The sequence below is a fragment of the Theropithecus gelada genome, chromosome 7b (assembly GCF_003255815.1).
Source record: "Theropithecus gelada isolate Dixy chromosome 7b, Tgel_1.0, whole genome shotgun sequence".
NCBI lineage: Eukaryota > Metazoa > Chordata > Mammalia > Primates > Cercopithecidae > Theropithecus > Theropithecus gelada.
Window position 1 is genome coordinate 19,914,188 of NC_037675.1, and position 18,860 is coordinate 19,933,047.

At 42.8% G+C, this 18,860-nt stretch overlaps 1 protein-coding gene across 1 annotated transcript in view; it reads right to left on the minus strand.

Moving 5' to 3' along the window:
* Positions 1-490: 490 nt before the first annotated feature.
* CHSY1 (chondroitin sulfate synthase 1) overlaps positions 491-18,860 on the minus strand; it is a 74,310-nt gene continuing 55,940 nt past the window's right edge. The window contains exon 3 of the mRNA XM_025392762.1: positions 491-2,478. Within this exon, the coding sequence (XP_025248547.1) occupies positions 886-2,478 (1,593 nt within the window). The 3' untranslated portion in view covers positions 491-885. The remainder of the gene's footprint in view (positions 2,479-18,860) is intronic.

Genomic DNA, 18,860 nt, shown 5'->3' on the forward strand with positions numbered 1-18,860 from the left:
CCCTAGCACTGTGGGAGGTCCAGGTGGGTGGACTGCCAGAGGTCAGGAGTTCGTGACCAGTATGGCTAACATGGTGAAACTCCGTGTCTACTGAAAATACAAAAAAGTTAGCCGGGCGTGGTGGTATGTGCCTGTAATCCCAGCTACTCGGGAGGCAGAGGCAGAGGAATTGCTTGAACCAGGGAGGTGGAGGTTAAAGTGAGCCGAGATTGTGCCACTGCACTCCAGCCTGGGAGACAGACCGAGACTCTGTCTCAAAAAAATCAAAATAAAAAATAAAATAAAATAACCAACCAACCAAACAAAAACCCAAAAACCTACGTGGCCATGCTGAGCAGAGTACCACTGAGGGGAAATGATCAACTCTGGAAAGCTCTCCCGAAGACAATGATGAAACAGCTATTATCACATTTCCTTATCTTACAACTGGAACATGAAATGGCTTTAAAACAATTGTAAAAAAAAAAAACAAAAAACAAAAAACAAAAGGTAGAATCTGTGGAATGTTAACAATCACAACAGAACATTTACCAGAGTTACAGTGTTTTGTTACAATAATACTTTGCAGGAATGTTCACGTTTTCTGCCATAGGACTGGCGCAAAGGGTCTCAAAAGAAAACATTTCTTTAAAAAAGTTTTGTTCACCAGGTACATTTCAAGTCAGAGTTAAGCAGGTCTGCTACATAATGTTCAGCAAGAAGATGTGTTCAAAGGCAAACATTGATCACATTCTTGTTCAGAAAGCTCAATCTTAAAGGAGTCCTATGTAAGAAAACCACTTGTAAAATATATCCTTGTATACGGACTTCAAAAACTGATCATACAAAAAATTTTTGAAAAATAAATTAGATAATTAAAAATGTCTTTTCCAGCAATGCTGGACATTAGGCTGTCCTCACTGAGCCATTATTATTGCTGCTTTTACTGTAACTTGGATCATTTTTTTCTAGCCACATCTCAGCCAGCTGCTGTGTGGACCCATAGGTCGATGCTTTGGAACCCAAGCACATTTTGTACTGTTTGGGGTCAAGATTGGGATCACAAAAGACAGGATGGTGGACGTGGACTACTCCTACTTCTTGGCTCCTAAACGTCTTCAAACCTGCCTGGACAACCTTGTTGAAAAGGTCCACATCCTCCAGCCCCCAGCCTTGGATGGAAACATCAAAGCCGCCCGCTCGGACAAGATCTCCCTTATAAATACACGTGATGCCAAACCCATAGTTTCTCCAGAAGCCAGTTTTCTGAGTAAAGGCAAAATGGTTGTCACTGGGAACTTTCCCACTATAAACAATCTTTGGGTCATACTGGCTGAAGATGATTGGAAAATATATTTGTTGGCCCAGAACTGTATTTGCTCGACATCGCTGAAGGAATTCTGTAGTAAATACGAGGTCGACATCGCAGAAGAAGAGCAAAGATTCATTGTTAAACTGGGAAGATCCTACCTCCAGGGCCAGGGCTCTTGAAAACTCTCCAGACACAGGCAAAATCTGCATGTCGGCTTTAGGATACTTAATGCGGTAATCTCTCATCAGTTCAACTTGTTTGGCCTTGTCGGGGTTGGAGTCAGAATTGAAAAGCAGAACCACGAGCTTGACGTTCTGATTGGGGATAAGACATGTCTTCTCAAAGTTTCCCATAAATCTCACAAACATGTCGAAACGCCCAGACAAAGGAATCAGTATGTTTATCTTTTTATCTTTGGGTTCTTTGTGCTCATTCTTCGACCCAGGGAGCTGAAAGGGGACAAGCTTCTTCAGGGAGTTTGAGAGAAAGGACAAGGATCCAGATTCCTGATTGATTCTCTTGGCCAACTCCTGTGCATCCAGCTCCTCATGCTCCACAAACTGGATCTTGCTGAAAGTCTGCTGTAAATATGCATGCCTTCTCACAGGGACTGTCATTTTCTTCCCTTTGTGCTTTTTGTACAGAAGCAGCAGGTCCAGGATGTACTCAGCCCCGTACATGGGGTTCACCCGGCGGTAGCCGTACTGGATCTCCTTGAAGTCAATGATGCGCCCTCTGGTCTTGGCGTTGGCATTGATCATCTCCATGACCTGCATGACAATGTCGTCCAAGGCTTCCCTCTGAGCGGAATCCATTCCTCTTCGAGGGGGCTGGCCGTCAACTGCCGAATACAAGTATTTTCCAGTCAGAAACTCCCATTCCAGAATCTCCTCTCGCTGGCGGGGCTGAAACCTCATGAAGGAGGGCGGGATTCCCAGCTGGAGGTCCTCTTTATGAATTTCTGTGTTGCTGTATTTGCTCATCAGGACAATCTCACGGTGCAGCTGTATTGTGCGATGGCGGAGCTCGGCGATCTTGCGGCTGAGCATGTAGCTGTGGAGCCTGTACTGGTAGGGTGGGTTTTTGTTGGGGTGTAATGTGATAGCTTGGTGAATTTTACTGTTATGGAGATCTCTAATGTACCCCTTTTTGTTCTGTTCGTAATTCTCATAAAAAAGCTGCTGCATCTGTTACGGGAAAAAAAGAGATCACAAATTTAGTATTCTATGATTGAGTGCCAGCACATGCTAAAGAAAACGCAAATATTAGAAATGTTTCTGAATGGACCACAGCACACAAAAGGCCCTAGATAAGGCCCAGTCAACAGCAGCCCAATGTGGTTAGAAGAATTCATACATAGAAACTGCTTAAGAAAATAAGGGTTAATAACCAAAGTTGGCCAATATCATTTTACAGGCAAACAGAGTGATGAAAAAGTTGTCCCATAATGAAAAGGTATAAAATTGAGATCACGGTGCCACCACATGAGCACGCCTGAAAGAGAATGCCACCTCCGTCCCACTATGCCTGTGAAAGGGGCCCACAGAGTCATGCGTCCCTGGCTGAAGACCTGAATAGCAGACTCTGCGGCTTCTATCTATGGGAATAAACTTCCTCCTGAGAGCCAGAAGAACTCCAGGCAAACAACCTGAGTGAACGGTTACCCTTCTTCCAGGGAGCTAAGGGAAAGGAAAGCCAATCAGGGCAGGAGGAGGCCTGGCCCTGCAAGGACGCTGTCAGGATGAAACAAGGCTCTGTGAAGTCTCTGGAAGGAAGCACTGAAAACCCTCTTCACGCTGCTGGCCTCCCTGTGTACGAGGAAGGTGCCCCTCTCCCAGGGCTTCTGTGGAGGCAGGAGCGGGCCTGCTTGCTCAGCATGGGGTCTCTGGCACAAGCACAGAGCTTGGTGCCTGGGGGCTCAGAAAATGCTGGCAAATGGGAAACAGGCAGGATGCACAGGGCTCACTATTCCACCAACTCTGCCTCCGCCCCATGGCGCAGGTTTTGGGACACCATAAGCTTATGGGCCATCAGCCAAAATGGGTTCCCTCAAGTTAGGAAGGGAATGTGCCTGATGCCTCAGTACATCTGAGCAAGGAGATGAACGTTTTTACAAAGCCTGTTGGAAGGTAGAATAATAGTTTGCAAAAAATGTTCAGTGAAAGCATTTGAGCTTGGTATCTGGTAAATTAGTCCTGTTTCAAGTTCATGGTGGTTTTTTGTTCATACTGTTAAACACTAACTCTTGATAAGGGATGATGAGGATTCTGGCGGACTGGTTTATTTGCCTTCCTGAGCCACTGCAACTACCATAATAGTAGAGAAATATAAATTGGCACTTTTATACCTTATTTCTTTTTCTCATAAAGTAAAAAGAAAACAGGGAGCCGGCATGCCTGCCAGGCCCCGCACAGAGCTGGGGTCTGAGGAGTGCTGACCTTTACCTCCTGGACACCTGTGAGTCTGGTCTTAGAGCAAGAATTAGAGTGGAATTACAGGTCCTCCAAAGTGCTGCCACTGTTTCCAACTTTCCTTCCCACACTGCTTATGCTTCCCACATGGGAGGTGCACACATGGACTTACCACTGAAATCCCTGCCCCACTGTACAATTAATTAGAAAAGGTGGTCAGGTTTTCTACAGGGGTGGGAAGCAGGGCCTCCCTAGGCTAGGAGGAGAAACTCCAACTCTGACCCCCATGCAGCACACAGGGCACACTTTATATGGAATTTTATATGCCTCTTCTGCTACCTACTCTCAAATTTACTATCAACTACAGGAAAGCAAATGTCAAACTCTTGTTTTAAGTAAACTGAAGCAAAGAAGTAACCTGGGGCTTGCTGAGAGAAGGCAGTAAGCAACTGGCGCCGAGATTCCTTCAAGCCCTGGATGGGCGGGCCAGATACAAACAACATGAAGATATAGGCCCTGCCACCAGGCTTGGATTAACCATGTTAACTTATTTTTTTTTACTTTGCTCCTTCTGTGGGTCACAACAAAAGAAGCCTTATCAACTTCCTGCCCAAAGCATCCTTACTGTTCACTTTCCAGCTGGGCTGATTCTTGGGTACAAACAGCAGGGCTATAAGGTGGCAAATGTAGTATGAGGACTCAAAGAGAAGAAAGGTTTAGAAAGATTTGTTGCAGGCTCTAAAACCTTGAAGCAGCTATTGGTCCCTTGTTCAGGGACTGCCACAGGCCTGCACCACTGCAAGCCCAGGTCCAGAAGTCTTTTCTGGATACCATAGATACCTAGAGTCTGCCAACAAAAACATCAACCAAAAAGCTGGATCATTACAGCAAAGATACTAGTTTTAAAAACCTCAGCTACACAGCTTCTGGTCAGCTTCTCAATGCTTCACTCTTAAATGAGAATCAACAGTCAAGGATCATCAGGCAGCTGAAAAAGGGTTCCAAATGGGAATGATGGAAACAAAAGCAAAAAATCTTGGTGGAACAGAAACAACGCAGTGAACAGAAGAAAAACTCAACAACAACAACGAAAAGCTACAATATAGTCAAAGGGAAGATAGTGCATCCATGCAACCAAAACAGAAAACTATAAACATGAAAAATCAGAGGAAAAAACCCTCTAAACCAAACACAAAACAGCGAAACAAAGGAGTAGAGTTTGAAGATAAAATTGAAGAAATCCCTAGAAGATCATTAACGATAAAAAAAAAAAAAGACAACAGGAGAGAAAAGTAATCATTCTAGGAACAAAAAGCACACAGGAGGGAAAACAACAATATAAAAAATGGATCCAGAATTAAGGGAGTCAGGTGCCTGGGTTAAACTCTAGGTATCCAGTACAAAAAGTACAGTATAAAAGTATCCAGTATAAAAACTACAGGATAAAGCAATCTGAAAAGTTCCAAAGAGGAGGAAAAAGGGCATATACAAATAATCAGAAATGGAAATGGCACCGGACACAGATAACACCACTGGAAGCTGAAGAACAACAATGCCTTCAAAAGTGGGAGGAGTGGAAAATTATTCTCAGTGTAGAATTCTCTTCCCAAACTATCCATCAAGTGAGTAGAGGGAAAGATGTTCAGATACTCAGGACTCAATTTTACCTTGCATTCATTCCATACCAGGAAGCTATTAAATGATGTGTTCCTCTAAAGCGAGGAAAGAAACCTGTAAAGATGATGACAGGATCCAGGAAACAAGATGCATGGGCCAGAATGACCGTGCAAGGAGGTACCACACGGACAGCCCTGCGGCAGCTGCGGGAACATATGCAACCAGGGGAGGGCATGGGTGCTCACTGCCTCCATCTCCAGAGCCCAACTCAGTGCTTGATACATCGAGTTCATAACAAGTGAGGTCTTTAAGCAGAGCAAGTATGGAGAGATTGTTGAATGACATCAATACAGAAGGAAACAGCCGATGAGGACAGACGCGGGATCTTATACATGGTAAAAAGCATACAAGGACAAGGCTGGGCTCCTCTGACCAGGATGTGTTTTAAAATGCAAAAATCAGTAGCATATTTAAACAGAAAATATATACTACTCTGGAGAGATGATGTAGTGGTCACCTGTTTTTACTCCCTAGACCAAATATGACTGCACACTTTATTCCTGGCTGTCCACACCCCACATAGGGAGGGCGGGTCCCCATGGGAGGCCTCTACATGACTGATTACTTCTCACAGACCCACTAGGACACCACATCCCCACACATTTTCAGGAATCCATTTCTCAAAATGTTTTAGAAGCTGCCTATGGTCGTTACTTTCACAGAGTGTATGTGCTAAGGGGGTAAACATGGAGAAAAGTATTGACTAACAGGCTGGTAGAAGCTGTAAAACAGACTGAGGGTTTTAAACTACAGTGAAAGGTGCTGTAAGTACCTTCTGGCTAAACTCTAAAAGTTTGAAATAAATGAGTTATATATATCCCTTTTTTTTTTTTTTTTTTTTTTGAGACAGGGTCTCCTTCTGTCACCTAGGCTGGAGTGCAGTGGTGTGATCTCAGCTCACTGCAACCTCCACCTCCCAGGGAGCTGGAACTACAGGCATGCACCACCACATACAGCTAATTTTTGTATTTTTTTGTAGAGATGGGGTTTCACCAGGTTGCCCAGGCTGGTCTTGAATTCCTGGGTTCAAATAATCTGCTTGCCTCGGCCTCCCAAAGTCCTGGGATTACAGACGTGAGCCACCAAGCCCGACCATTTTCTTTTTTTAATGAAGAAGAAATCTGTTATAAGATTAAAAGGTGTGTGTGAGTGATGCGCATGCACATATGCTTGGGGGAGGGAGCACCTGAGAGAAAGTGAACATAAAATAAAGCCAAGTCTATGCCCAGACTGCCTGGTGGCCCCTGCTCTGTCCCAGAGGATTTACTTTCATTAATTTATTACATTTATTAATGTTGCTACCATACATAAACAATTCAGACAAAGAAGTTCCTACCTGACAGACTGGGTAGAACACATACCTGTAATGATCTTTAAAAAAAATCTAAACTGACGTCAAGGAAATAGCTCACATTCTAAAAGAGGTTGATGCAGGTTTAAGCAACAGGTGAGCAGACACTCTGTCACAGGTAAGGACAAACACCTCCACCTTAACCAAGACCTGCCCAAATGGGCTTCGGATGGTGCCCTTCAGCCAATTTCTGTACAAAGCCTTGTAAATGGCTTTGGTGTAGAGGTAGGGAAACATTTTCTTGTTACCCTCAGTGTGTGGAATGGGAGAGGGAGAGGCAGAAATCAAATATGCTGTCTTTAGAGCTCTTTAAGAACAGGAAATGTGAAGTATAATTCAAAGCAAAAATGTCAATGAGATATTAAAGCCAGGTTAGGAAAGAAATCCATACATCATCTGTGATTTCTGAATGGAGCAGGAAGGAAAACCTAGAGAAGCTCTGACCCACCCACCAGGCTCCAGGGCCATGGGGCCTCCAGGCCAGGCCTTGCTCTGAGTGTGAACACCCCCCATGAAGCACCCTCTATCACCCTTCCCACCCTTCCCGTCCTTCCCAGGTGCCCCTCCCATGTGACCACATCAAGAGATCTCAGTGCTTCTGGATGGAATCTTTGCCTCTGTGGCACTGCGGCCATCTGTATTGAACTTTGGAATACCCTGCAAGGTTCTCCTTGAAATATTCTTGGTTTTTTTTTTTTTTTTACCTCACCAAGTTTCCAGTTTCTCTGCTGTGATTTGGGTTTTCCCTACTTCCTACCTTTTATTTTTCTTTGAGGATGCCTATTTAAGAGGCATGCTATAGGTGAGATGAAACTGAATCATTTTGCTCTTAGGCACATCAGTGAGAAATGGTGGTCATTAAGCGTTTAACACCTACATCTCTAACCATCTTCCCGCTTTCCCTCATATTATGGGTTTTCCCTCATATTATGGGCTACGTCACTGCTTACCACTGGAATGCTATTAAGAAAGAAAGATGCAGGTAACATTTAATTACTGAGCTCCAGGCAATTTCCTGCATTCAACAGGAAATTGTTGAAGTCCCTGACCCTTAAGTAGTATGGTCAGGTCAGGCATGGTGGCTCACGCCTGTAATCCCAGCAATTCGGGAGGCTGAGGCGGGTGTATTATTTGAGAGCTCAGGAGTTCCACACCAGTCTGGGCAACATGGTGAAACCTTGTCTCTGCCAAAAAAAAAAAAAAAAATTAGCCAGGGGTGGTGGCACATGCCTGTGGTCTCAGCTACTTGGGAGGCTGAGGTGGGGGAATCACTTGAGTCTGGGAGGCGGAGGTTGCAATGAGCCGAGATCGTGCCACTGCACTGCAGCCTGGGTGACAAAGTGAGACCCTGTCTCAAAAAAAATAAATAAATAAAATGTATAGTCACATGATTAAATTGCAATTTTCTTGTAACAGAAATAAAGCTACTATTTCTCTGGAAGAAAGTTTGGAATATAACTATTTCAAGACTAAAGCTGTAAGACCTTGGACAAGCTACTTGAATCGGTCGAGTCTCAAGTTTTCTCATTTATAAAATGACTGGGCTGGGCAGGGTGGCTCACGCCTGTAACCTCAGCACTTTGTGGGGCTGAGGCGGGAGGACTGCTTGAGCCCAGGGATTCAAGATGAGTGTGGGCAAAATGGTGAAATCATGTCTCTACAAATAATTTAAAAATTAGCCAGACATGGTGGCACATGCCTCTGGTCCCAGTTACTCAGGAGGCTGAGCAGGGAGGATCATGAGCCTGGGAGGCTGAGGCTGCAGTGACCCATGATCGCACTACTGCACTCCAGCCTAGGTGACAGAGCAAGACCCTGTCTCAAAAAACAACAACAACCACCAAAAAACCCCAAAAAAACCCACAAAAAAGTGACTGCACTGTACTAGACAGAGGATCTGTCAAGGTAAAGAATTCAAAGATCTTATGTGACCATGTCAGAACGAGCCACAAATCCTCAAAGCCCAGCTCTGACGTTCTTCTGCCCACTCACTCCTGATATGGCTGAAGCTGCAGCAATATCTTCATTGACTAAAACTATATTTGAAGCATTAAAGGATAATAACACATCCCTGTTAACTGTTTCTATTCTGTGAAAATAAATCTCCAACTCTTCTATAAAATTAGTCAAGAATATGAGATTCTTAACAGTTCATTTTAGTAACTCCAGGAATAACAAATATGTAATGACATTTTTGTTACAAAGAATATTTTGGACTGGGCCAGTGGCTCATGCCTGTAATCCCAGCACTTTGGGAGGCTGAGGCAGACGGATCACTTGAGGTCAGGAGTTTGAGACAAGCCTGGCCAATGTGGTGAAACACTGTTTCTTTTTTTTTTTTTTTTTTTTTTTTTTGAGACGGAGTCTCGCTCTGCCGCCCAGGCTGGAGTGCAATGGCACGATCTCGGCTCACTGCAAGCTCCGCCTCCCGGGTTTACATCATTCTCCTGCCTCAGCCTCCCGAGTAGCTGGGACTACAGGCGCCCGCCACGTCGCCTGGCTAGTTTTTTGTATTTTTTAGTAGAGACAGGGTTTCACCGTGTTCGCCAGGATGGTCTCGATCTCCTGACCTCGTGATCCGCCCGTCTCGGCCTCCCAAAGTGCTGGGATTACAGGCTTGAGCCACCGCACCCAGCCTTGTTTCCACTAAAATTACAAAAATTAGCCAGGCGTGGTTGCGTGTGCCTGTAATCCCAGCTACACGGGAGGCTGAGGTGGGAGAATTGCTTGAATCTGGGAAGTGGAGGCTGCAGTTAGCCGAGATGGCACTACTGCACTCCAGCCTGGGCAACAGAGCAGGACTTTATCTCAAAAAACAAAACAAAAAACAAAACACCCCAGAATATTTTGAATAGAAGAACCAAATTCAAAATTTAAGAGGATTTTATTATCATAAGGTATTTCAATAATATGTAATTTGGCACATCACTTAGAAGAATATTATAAAACAGAAAGTCAGAAGTACTGCAGAATAAAACACAAGTCAATACAGACAGGTTAATTTAATAATCACAAGAGTATTCCTTGCTTAAAAAAAAAACTCAGTAAAGAAACTTTCTTAAGATGCTTACAGTAGCACTGATGACTTCATTTAATTTCCATTGTCCATGAAACAACCCTTAATCTTTGTTATAAAAAGTGCCTCCATATCCTTCAACTCCAGCAAAGCCATCTCCCTTCCTGTGAGATGTTTCAGGGCCCTGCGTCATTCTCCAGTAAATCTGAGAGGGGCTAATACCAAGGTCACGCTATTCCCAGGAACTTCTAGCCCAGCTGGGAATAACCATCAACTACCCATATCTAATCTTTGGTTAACAAATACCTTCCACAGTCTTCATTAGCAAACGTCCTTCTTGTTCTCTGCAAGGAGAGCCAACATTCTCATTAAGTCCTCGCTCTTCCTGTTAACTGTTTACATGACTGTCCTTAAGCACACACACAGTTCAGCCTCAGCTACAGACCATCATTGCTGCAGAGCAGCAACTTCCCATTCGGACCTAGGCAGTGTTTCCATTCATTACAGAGAAGTGGTTTTCTTACCCTTTTGTCCTGAAGTGGTTCAAAGAAAGTAACCGTTGTCTAAATGTCAAGAGACCGTAACTGCTGGTAGCCAGAGTCACAAGTTTTTAAACATTTAAATTACATTCTCATACGCTTCTAGGTAGGTTTTACAGGTAATTTACTGTCCCAAGCAGGATCTTTTGAAATGAAAGAGTGGGTCTGTTAATAATTAGGCCAAGACCACCAGCATAAACTGGGCCTGTCCCAGACTCTCAGGACATATGGTTACCCTACTGTCCCTACTAGGTCTTTCCTAATTAGTTTTGGGTAGGCTTTGCCAATTTTCATCTAATTAAGTTCAAGGATTAGGTTCTTAGTATTTTAAAGACTCCATTCAAAAAACTAACATTGTCATGGAAATTAAGCTGAGACTTTAGTGGTTAAAAAAAGAGAGAATTATATGAATGAGTCCTGAATGGTTAGTGACTAATTCTGAAACCTAAACACCTTTTAGAGAAGCCTGACTCATTTCAAAATAATTGAGAATTAAGCTTAGTAAAGTAAAAACAAAAGCTGTTGATAGTAATTTAAGGCTTCTGCATAAGACTATAAGTAAAGTGATAAAACTGAAACAATAGATTTTGCAAGTGAACATTCCGTGGTCTAAATAATCAGCAGAGACTGTGGTAGGAGACCCTTATCTGCACTCAGAAAACTACCTAAACTCCCATTTCCTCCCTTCACAAACATCTGATCTGGCACTATCAGTTGAGTGCAACAGGCATCACCTAACAAAAAAAGTGGCAAACGTGGCAGCATTATGCAGGATGAATACATGCAGAACTATCTTTAAATGGAAAAAGCCCTGCGCACATGTGGCACTCAATATTTACCGAACACTCCTGTGAAAGGCGCTGTACCAGGAGTGAAAGCCCACGTCACGTACAAAGACAAAACAAGTGTTAACACAAGATAGAGCAGGCGAGCGTGGCGTTAACAGTCCCAGCCCGGGCCTGCCACGAAGTAGCTAACAGGCTTCTCTCCAAAGGTGTTTCTAAAACCTGGCTCACCCAAGTACCAGTGCTCCTCTCAGTGCCCTCTCCACTCCAGTCAACATGGACCACACACCAACGTCACCCATGACCCAACATATCTCTATGTGAGAATGTGATGTAAGCTCTAGTCTAGGAGATTGCCAAAGCACAAACTAAATCAAAAATAAAATTAAATACAAACTTACAGGGACGAGGTGGATGTAAGCCAGAAGGGATGGAGCTCAGGGGGACCAGGACATGCCACACAGGCCTAGTGCAGCCAGATTTAAAGCGAAGCTAGAAATCCAGCTGTTCTGTGTCAAGTCTAACTGAAGTGCTGGCAACCAGTTCAAGTGAGAGAGAAAGGGAAAGGGACACAGAAAAGGAAAAGAGAGAAAAAAGAAATATAAGCCAAAATATATCTGTGGGTCAAACATGACCTACAGATTCATTTCCTTCTAGGATATTTTTTCATCTACACCTGACTTTTTGTAGAATCTTATTCGACATAAAGACATTCAACGCTGTGTTAACGCATAGCATTTAATGAAGTAGTATCTTACTTAAAAAAAAAAAAAAAACAACCACCACCACCACCTAAAAACTGAAGCAGCGCTGGGATAGTGGAGGCCTGGTGAGTGGGGACAGCACAGTGGCACTGTGGGCAGGGGGCAGGCCAGCGCAGGGAGCAAGGGCTCCTGTAGCTCGGCTCCACCACTTGAGACCTCTAAAGTAGAGCAACTGCTCTAGAAGCCCCGGGGTGTCTAACCCAGCTTTGGTTCATGCATTACACTCATAACTGTCAGTGTTTCTGTCGTTTACACGGTGTTGAGTGGGGTGGGGGTTAAATGCCACAGGTGTGGACCCTAGGTTTTAAGCACGACCCCTATGAGGCTGAAGACTCCATGTCTGCCATCTCCAGTTCATATGAAGTCTGAGGGGGGACTCTCACTTCACACCTACCTCACAAAGGCACCGTTCTGAAAGTTTTCTTTCACAAAAGAGGGTAAGAAAAACACTGGAGAGGGGACTGAGGGAAGAAAAGGGAGTGAGTTTGTTTTTTGGGGGAAGGGTGGGTGGGGAAGGGAAGCTAGTAAAGCTTTAAATTCCATAGTGTCAAATTCCCAGGGAAGGAATACGGACAGTTTTCAAAGCATAGGCAACCAACAAAAGCAATCCCTCGGAGAAGAGATAGGCTTTTCAACCCTTGGGGCTGGAACAACTGGACGTCCAAATGCAGGAAGATGAAACGAGACACAGACTTTACCCTTCACAGGATCACAGGCCTAAATGCAAAAGGCAAAACTACCAAACTCCTAAAGAAAACAGAGGAGAAAATCTAGATGACTTTGGGTTTGGTGATGACTTTCTAGACACAACACCAAAGACACACTCCATGTAAGAATTGATAAACTGGACTTAATTAAAGTTAAAAATTGCTGCTCTGCAAAAGACACTGCCAAGATAATGAGAAGACAAGTCACAGACTGAGAGAAAATATTCACAGACTTATAAGACTTATCTAAAATATACAAAGAACTTCTAAACTCAAAAATACAAAAACAATCCAATTAAAAAGTAGCCAAAGGCTTTAACCACCACCTTGCCAAAGTTATACAGATGGCAAAAAAAGCATGTGAAAAGTCATCATATGTTATCAGGGAGATGCAAATCGAAACAACAATGAGATGCCACTATACACCTGTTAGAACGGCTGAGAGGACTGATGCGAAATGCTGGTGAAGACATGGAACAAGAGGAACTCTGACTCACTGCCGGTGAGAACGCAAAATGGTACAGGCACTTGGGAAGACAATTTGGCAGTTTCCTACAAAACTAAACATACTCTTAACAGGATCCAACAAGTGAGCTCCTTGGTATTTACCCAAAAGAGCTGAAAAGTTAGTGTCCACACAAAAATCTGCATATGGGTGTTTCCAGCACTTTTATTTATAATTGGCAAAACTCAGAATCAACCAAGATGTCCTTCAGTTGGTGAATGAATAAACTGTGGCACATTCAGATAATGGAATACTATTCAGCATTTAAAAAAAAATAAGCTATCAAATCATGAAAAGATATGGAAGAAAATTAAATGCACGTTACTAAGTAAAAGAAGCCAAACTGAAAAGGCTACATATTGTACAATTCCAACTATATAACACTGTAAAACAAAACAAGGCAAAACTATGAAGAAAGTAAAAAGATGAGTGGCTGCCAGGGGTTGGGGGGAAGGAGGGATGAACAGGCAGAGCACAGAAGATTTTTAGGACAGTATCTGTATGATACATATATGAGGGTATTTGCTATAAACTTGTTTAAACCCACAGAATGTTCAACACCAAGAGTGACTCCTATTGTAAACTGTGGAATTTGAGTGATAATGATATGTCACTATAGGTTCACTGATTGTAACAAAGGTACCACTCCGGTACAAGGTGTCCGTATTGGGGGAGACTGTGCATGTGTAGGGGCAGGGGACACTTGGGAAATCTGCACATTCCACTCAATTTTGCTGTGAACCTAAAGCTTCTCCAAAAACTTAAATTTTTTTTTAAAGCAACCTATTAGGGAAAAAATGTCCTCAAATTATCTATGTTAAGTAGATTCTAGGGGGAAACTGGTAGTACTTTTTCTGTGGCTTCTTATTTATAATAAATTCATTCATTTTCCTTCATTTATCCATCTACTTACTGCTCTAAGCAAAAAAAAAAAAAAAAAAATTACGGAAATCCATAAAATACACTAAACTTCAGATCCTTTGTGGAAAAAGGTAGGTGGAAATAAAATGCAAGTAATTAATAATTCACAATGAGTAGGACCGTTTGTTCTTTAACACAGTATTCTAAACTAAAAAGCCTTATATAAAAAGAAGAGAGAACTATTTTTAAGCATCTACTATGAGATACCATACTTCTTTTTCTCAACACATTCATTTAATCCTCACAATTTTAAACTCCTTGAGAGCAAAACTCACTTTGTTCTAGGTACCAAGCACCAGTAATTGCCCTATAAGTACTTGCTGAATAAATGAATGAGTAGGTATTATCTCTCATTTACAGGTAAGGACAAAAATATTAATCACAGATAATAATGTAAGTGGCTCCTGTCAATACTTAAAAACATTACAACAGAAGAGAATAAACAAGAGCTAAGAGAACAACACTCTGCACAGGGCCTTTGCCTGCTCAGCAAAGACATTCCCATCCCCACCCCCACCTCCTATCCCTCAGATTCCCAAGCAGCCAGGAAGGTCTGGGGCAGGCCAGCGAAGGCAAGACAGCCAACCTCAACCCCAACTCCCTCCACTCCCAAACAATATGGCAACAAGAGCTAAGACAAGGGGACTTTCAAATACAGAAGATCAGTATCTTCAGAAATAAGAGAGGAAAAGCATCCTTCAAAGAGGATCAACTAGAATTCTCAGACTTCAGAATTCAAAACGCCTCCCTAGTGGCTCCACAGAGGCTCCTTGAAGGCAGGTCTCACAAATTCTTTCCACACCCACAGCACACAGCAGAGCCTGGCATTAATATATTTCCTTAATAAACATTTATCCAAAGGATAAGATGTAATAGCTGAGAGTAATCACTCTACATGTATTTCCAACATAACCTACTTCCCTGCACAATCATTCAACTATCCTTTTAGCTAAACACTAGGCAACACGTTTAAACTTAAAGCCCTTTAACCCTTCAGAGGCACCTGCTTTTAAAAAATGCTTATTACTGCTCCTCTCCCATTGAAGTGAAATAATTTATGTGATTTTATATAATAACATTAACAACTAACATCTCTCGGAAACTATACCAAGGACCTCCCTGTATGCACTGATATAATCCAACGAGGTAGCTCTGTTACTATCCACATTTTACTTTCGGGGATACTCCAGTTTGTGTGTTCAGCAACTTGCTCACACCCCACAGCCACTGCACACAGCAAAGCCCAGGCTGGCTCTCAGCTCTCTCTTGGGCTGGTTCTTGACAAGACAACTAGAAATGCCTGCCCAGCAAGCAGGCAACAAACAAGGTGTCAGACAGGGATTAGAGCTTTGGAGAACCATGAAGCTGGGGAGACAGCAGCGAGGGCAGGGCTGCAGCATCACATCCTTGGGTCAGGGAAGGCCTCTTCAGCAGGGAAAACCTGAGGCAGACCAGACAGCAGTGAGGGGGCCAGGGAAGCTTTCCAGAGGGAATTAACCTTGGAACAGACTGACGAATACGCTGTGCTCCTTCAGAACATTCATTTCTTCCTCTGGGCAAAGGGCCACACCCTGGAGCAAGGAGCAAGTATGATGGCTGAGCCACCAGCCTGACCAGCTGCCCAGGAGCAGGTGCACGCTCCTTCCTCTCCAGTTGCAGTCACACTGCATGCACGCACATGTGCGTATTTTAACGGCATCATCAGCAAGAAAGGTTTAAAAGCTGGAAATGACTATTCACAGTTTCTGACCAAGTATGTTTACACCATGGAACCAAATTTGGGTCAGACAATGCATAAGAGCAAAGAGAAGAGTGGGAAAGTCCTCTATCTAATGTGCACGCAACACCAACACTCCTGGCACCAAGGAAGACAAATTGGGGATAGCACCATGTTCCACACCAGGAGGGTGGGTGTGCATCTTCACGATCCTTCCTTGCCTGACAAGACCTGCTCTCTTGGCCATGGAGACCACTCTGAGATCACTTCTGCTTGGTGAGCAGGTGGGGCGCCGAGTCCCAGCAACAGAGGGCACCAGCAAGGGTAGGGCCATCAGCGTGGATTTCCACACCTACCTCTACCACCTCCTTCCTCCATGGGCTTAGGGGCAGTCAGATGCCCTGGCCTTTGCCAAGCACCAGGGCAAAGTGGGATCCAAAGGCCACCAGCATCTTTTAAAAGTGAAAGTGACTCAAAAGCATCAAGTAACTTTCTCTGTGCCCTCTTCATGTAGCTATGGAGCACCTTCAGCAGGAAAGCCATCACTACTAGTAACAGTAGAATTAAGTAATCTAAGAATGGGTAACTTTTGTTTTATTATTAACATTAACACATAGACCACCAAGTGCTACAAACTGAAAGAAAAGAAAAATTTCATTGGAGGTAAACCTGTTTCAACTAATTAAATGTTTCTACTCCTCTGTTTCTTTCTTAGCCTATTCATGTGTACATGTCTACGCACACATTTTACACGGGTACCTCAACTGAGAAACATTTCAGTAGGCTATGCAACATTTTACAATATTTCAAAATGATACTTCACGATTGTATTTTCAATTGTAATTTCTAAACTAAATTTAGATCAGAATTACGTAGCCACAACAGCTATCCAGCCATTAATTTTCCCCTTATATTCCTTGTTCTCTATTTGGTATTTTGCACCATTAAATAGAGCTATATAATAATCAGGTGCTGAATGGAAAAGGATGGGACAGCTGCTTCTAAATAGTACAGTGGTCTTCAATCACTCACAACCAGAGCTTCCTACTCCTCCTAGAACAGATCTGCCGTATGCTACATGACCTCCAAGTCTCCACACAATTCCATTTTCTAATCTTGCCTCTATTTCTAAATTAAATCACAAACCCTGACTTTTCGTATGCATGAATTGGGGTTGGGAGAAGGGAGACAGGGGAGCTGTGAAGGGTGGGAGGATCAACAGTGGTGTCTCAAAAAGTCAAAATTCTATTTTCAAGAGTACATTTCTCATGCCAAGGTGGTAAGATCTCATGCACTTCTTCCCCAAGTTCTGAATGGATTCCACAAGATATGTCTTATAATAGACTGGCTACAATGAAATAAGGGGGGATTCATGAATGAAAAGTCGTCTTACAAACAGCATTTCATAAGCTACACCCATAACCCACATGACTCTTAAAATGCCGTCTAGTAGAAACATTTACATCACTTATGATTAACTATTTTTAAATCTTCTTTATTATTATAAAACAATATATACTTATTATAAAATTCTGGAAAAGGGAGGGATCACTCATAATCCTACTCTGACATTTGAAAATATTCCTTCTAATGCAACATATTCACATATAAGATCACAAAACTAATTATACTTTGCAAACTATATAGCACTTGCATATATATATATCACACCTGAGTAATAATCTTACTCTGGATCATCTTATTTTCCTGAAATAGTTAACAACATTACCTGCTAAATAAAATCAAGCTATCCTACCATTTGTGTCAGGATTTCAGCCAAAGAAAAAGAGACATGAAAATCATAAGCTATAAGAACAACAAAAATTTCACAGACATGAGAAAGCTTAAAGGCTAATGGTAAAGGAATAAGTCATGTGTCAACCAAAGGCTAAAAATTTTTTATTAAATTTTTTATTAAAAAGCTGGCTGGGCACGGTGGCTCACACCTGTAATCCCAGCACTTTGGGAGGCTGAGGTGGGCGGATCACGAGGTCAGGAGATTGAAACCATCCTGACTAACATGGTGAAACCCCCTTTCTACTAAAAATACAAAACCAAAATTAGCTGGGCATGGTGGCGGGCGCCTGTAGTCCCAGCTACTCAGGAGGCTGAGGCGAGAGAATGGCGCGAACCCGGCAGGTGGAGCTTGCAGTGAGCCGAGATGGTGCCACTGCACTCTAGCCTGGCAACAGTGAGACTTCATCTCAAAAAAAAAAAAAAAAAAAAAAAAAAAGGCTGTCTCAGGGGAGGAAGTAATTGCAGGAGAGACTATCAAATAGATTCAAATTCCAGTTACATAGTGTTGACACCCCTGTTAGTCAATATAAATTATATATAAATATTAAAAATGGACATACAGGCCGGGAGCAGTGGCTCATGTCTGTAATCCCAACACTTTGGGAGGCTGAGGCAGGCGAATCATTTGAGGTTAGGAGTTTGAGATTAGCTTGGCTAACATGGTGAAACCCTGTCTCTACTAAAAATACAAAAATTAGCCAGGTGGAGTGGAGGGCGCCTGTAATTCTGGTTGAGGCAGAAGAATGACTGGAACCCGGGAGGCAGAGGTTGCAGTGAGCCGAGATCACAGCACTGTACTCCAGCGTGGATGACAGAGTAAAATGCAGTCTCAAAAAAACAAAAACAAAAGACATATATGTAAAATAAGTATACCCTAACTAAACAATGTAATTATCATGAGATCCGTAAGTACAAATTATGCTAGAGGACATGAAAACATTTTTCTTTCCTGGCTCTTATTCAGGCACTTTCTGGTGTCCTATGCTGATGTGAAGGCCAGGTGTCAGAAGTGGGAAGGTTTACTACACAACCTATGTTTACTGGCAGAAACCAGGAAAACTCAGAGAGGTAAAAAGAAACACTGACCCTATTCTGTCTACCTAGTGATAACCACTTTTATTATCTTAGGGTACAACTAATGTCAAAATAACTTGAGAGAAGCCACAACACCATAATGCCACCAAGTGGTATTACACTCGAGATCCGTGACTAAGACTATAAACTATATACACTAGGAACCATATACACTATGCAAACTATAGGATGATTAGCCAACATGAGCAATAAAGCCATAATTTAAATGTAAATGCTCTGGCTTCAAATGTATTTGTCAAACATTCAATATAGGCTGGGCATGGTGGCTCATGCCTGTAATCTCA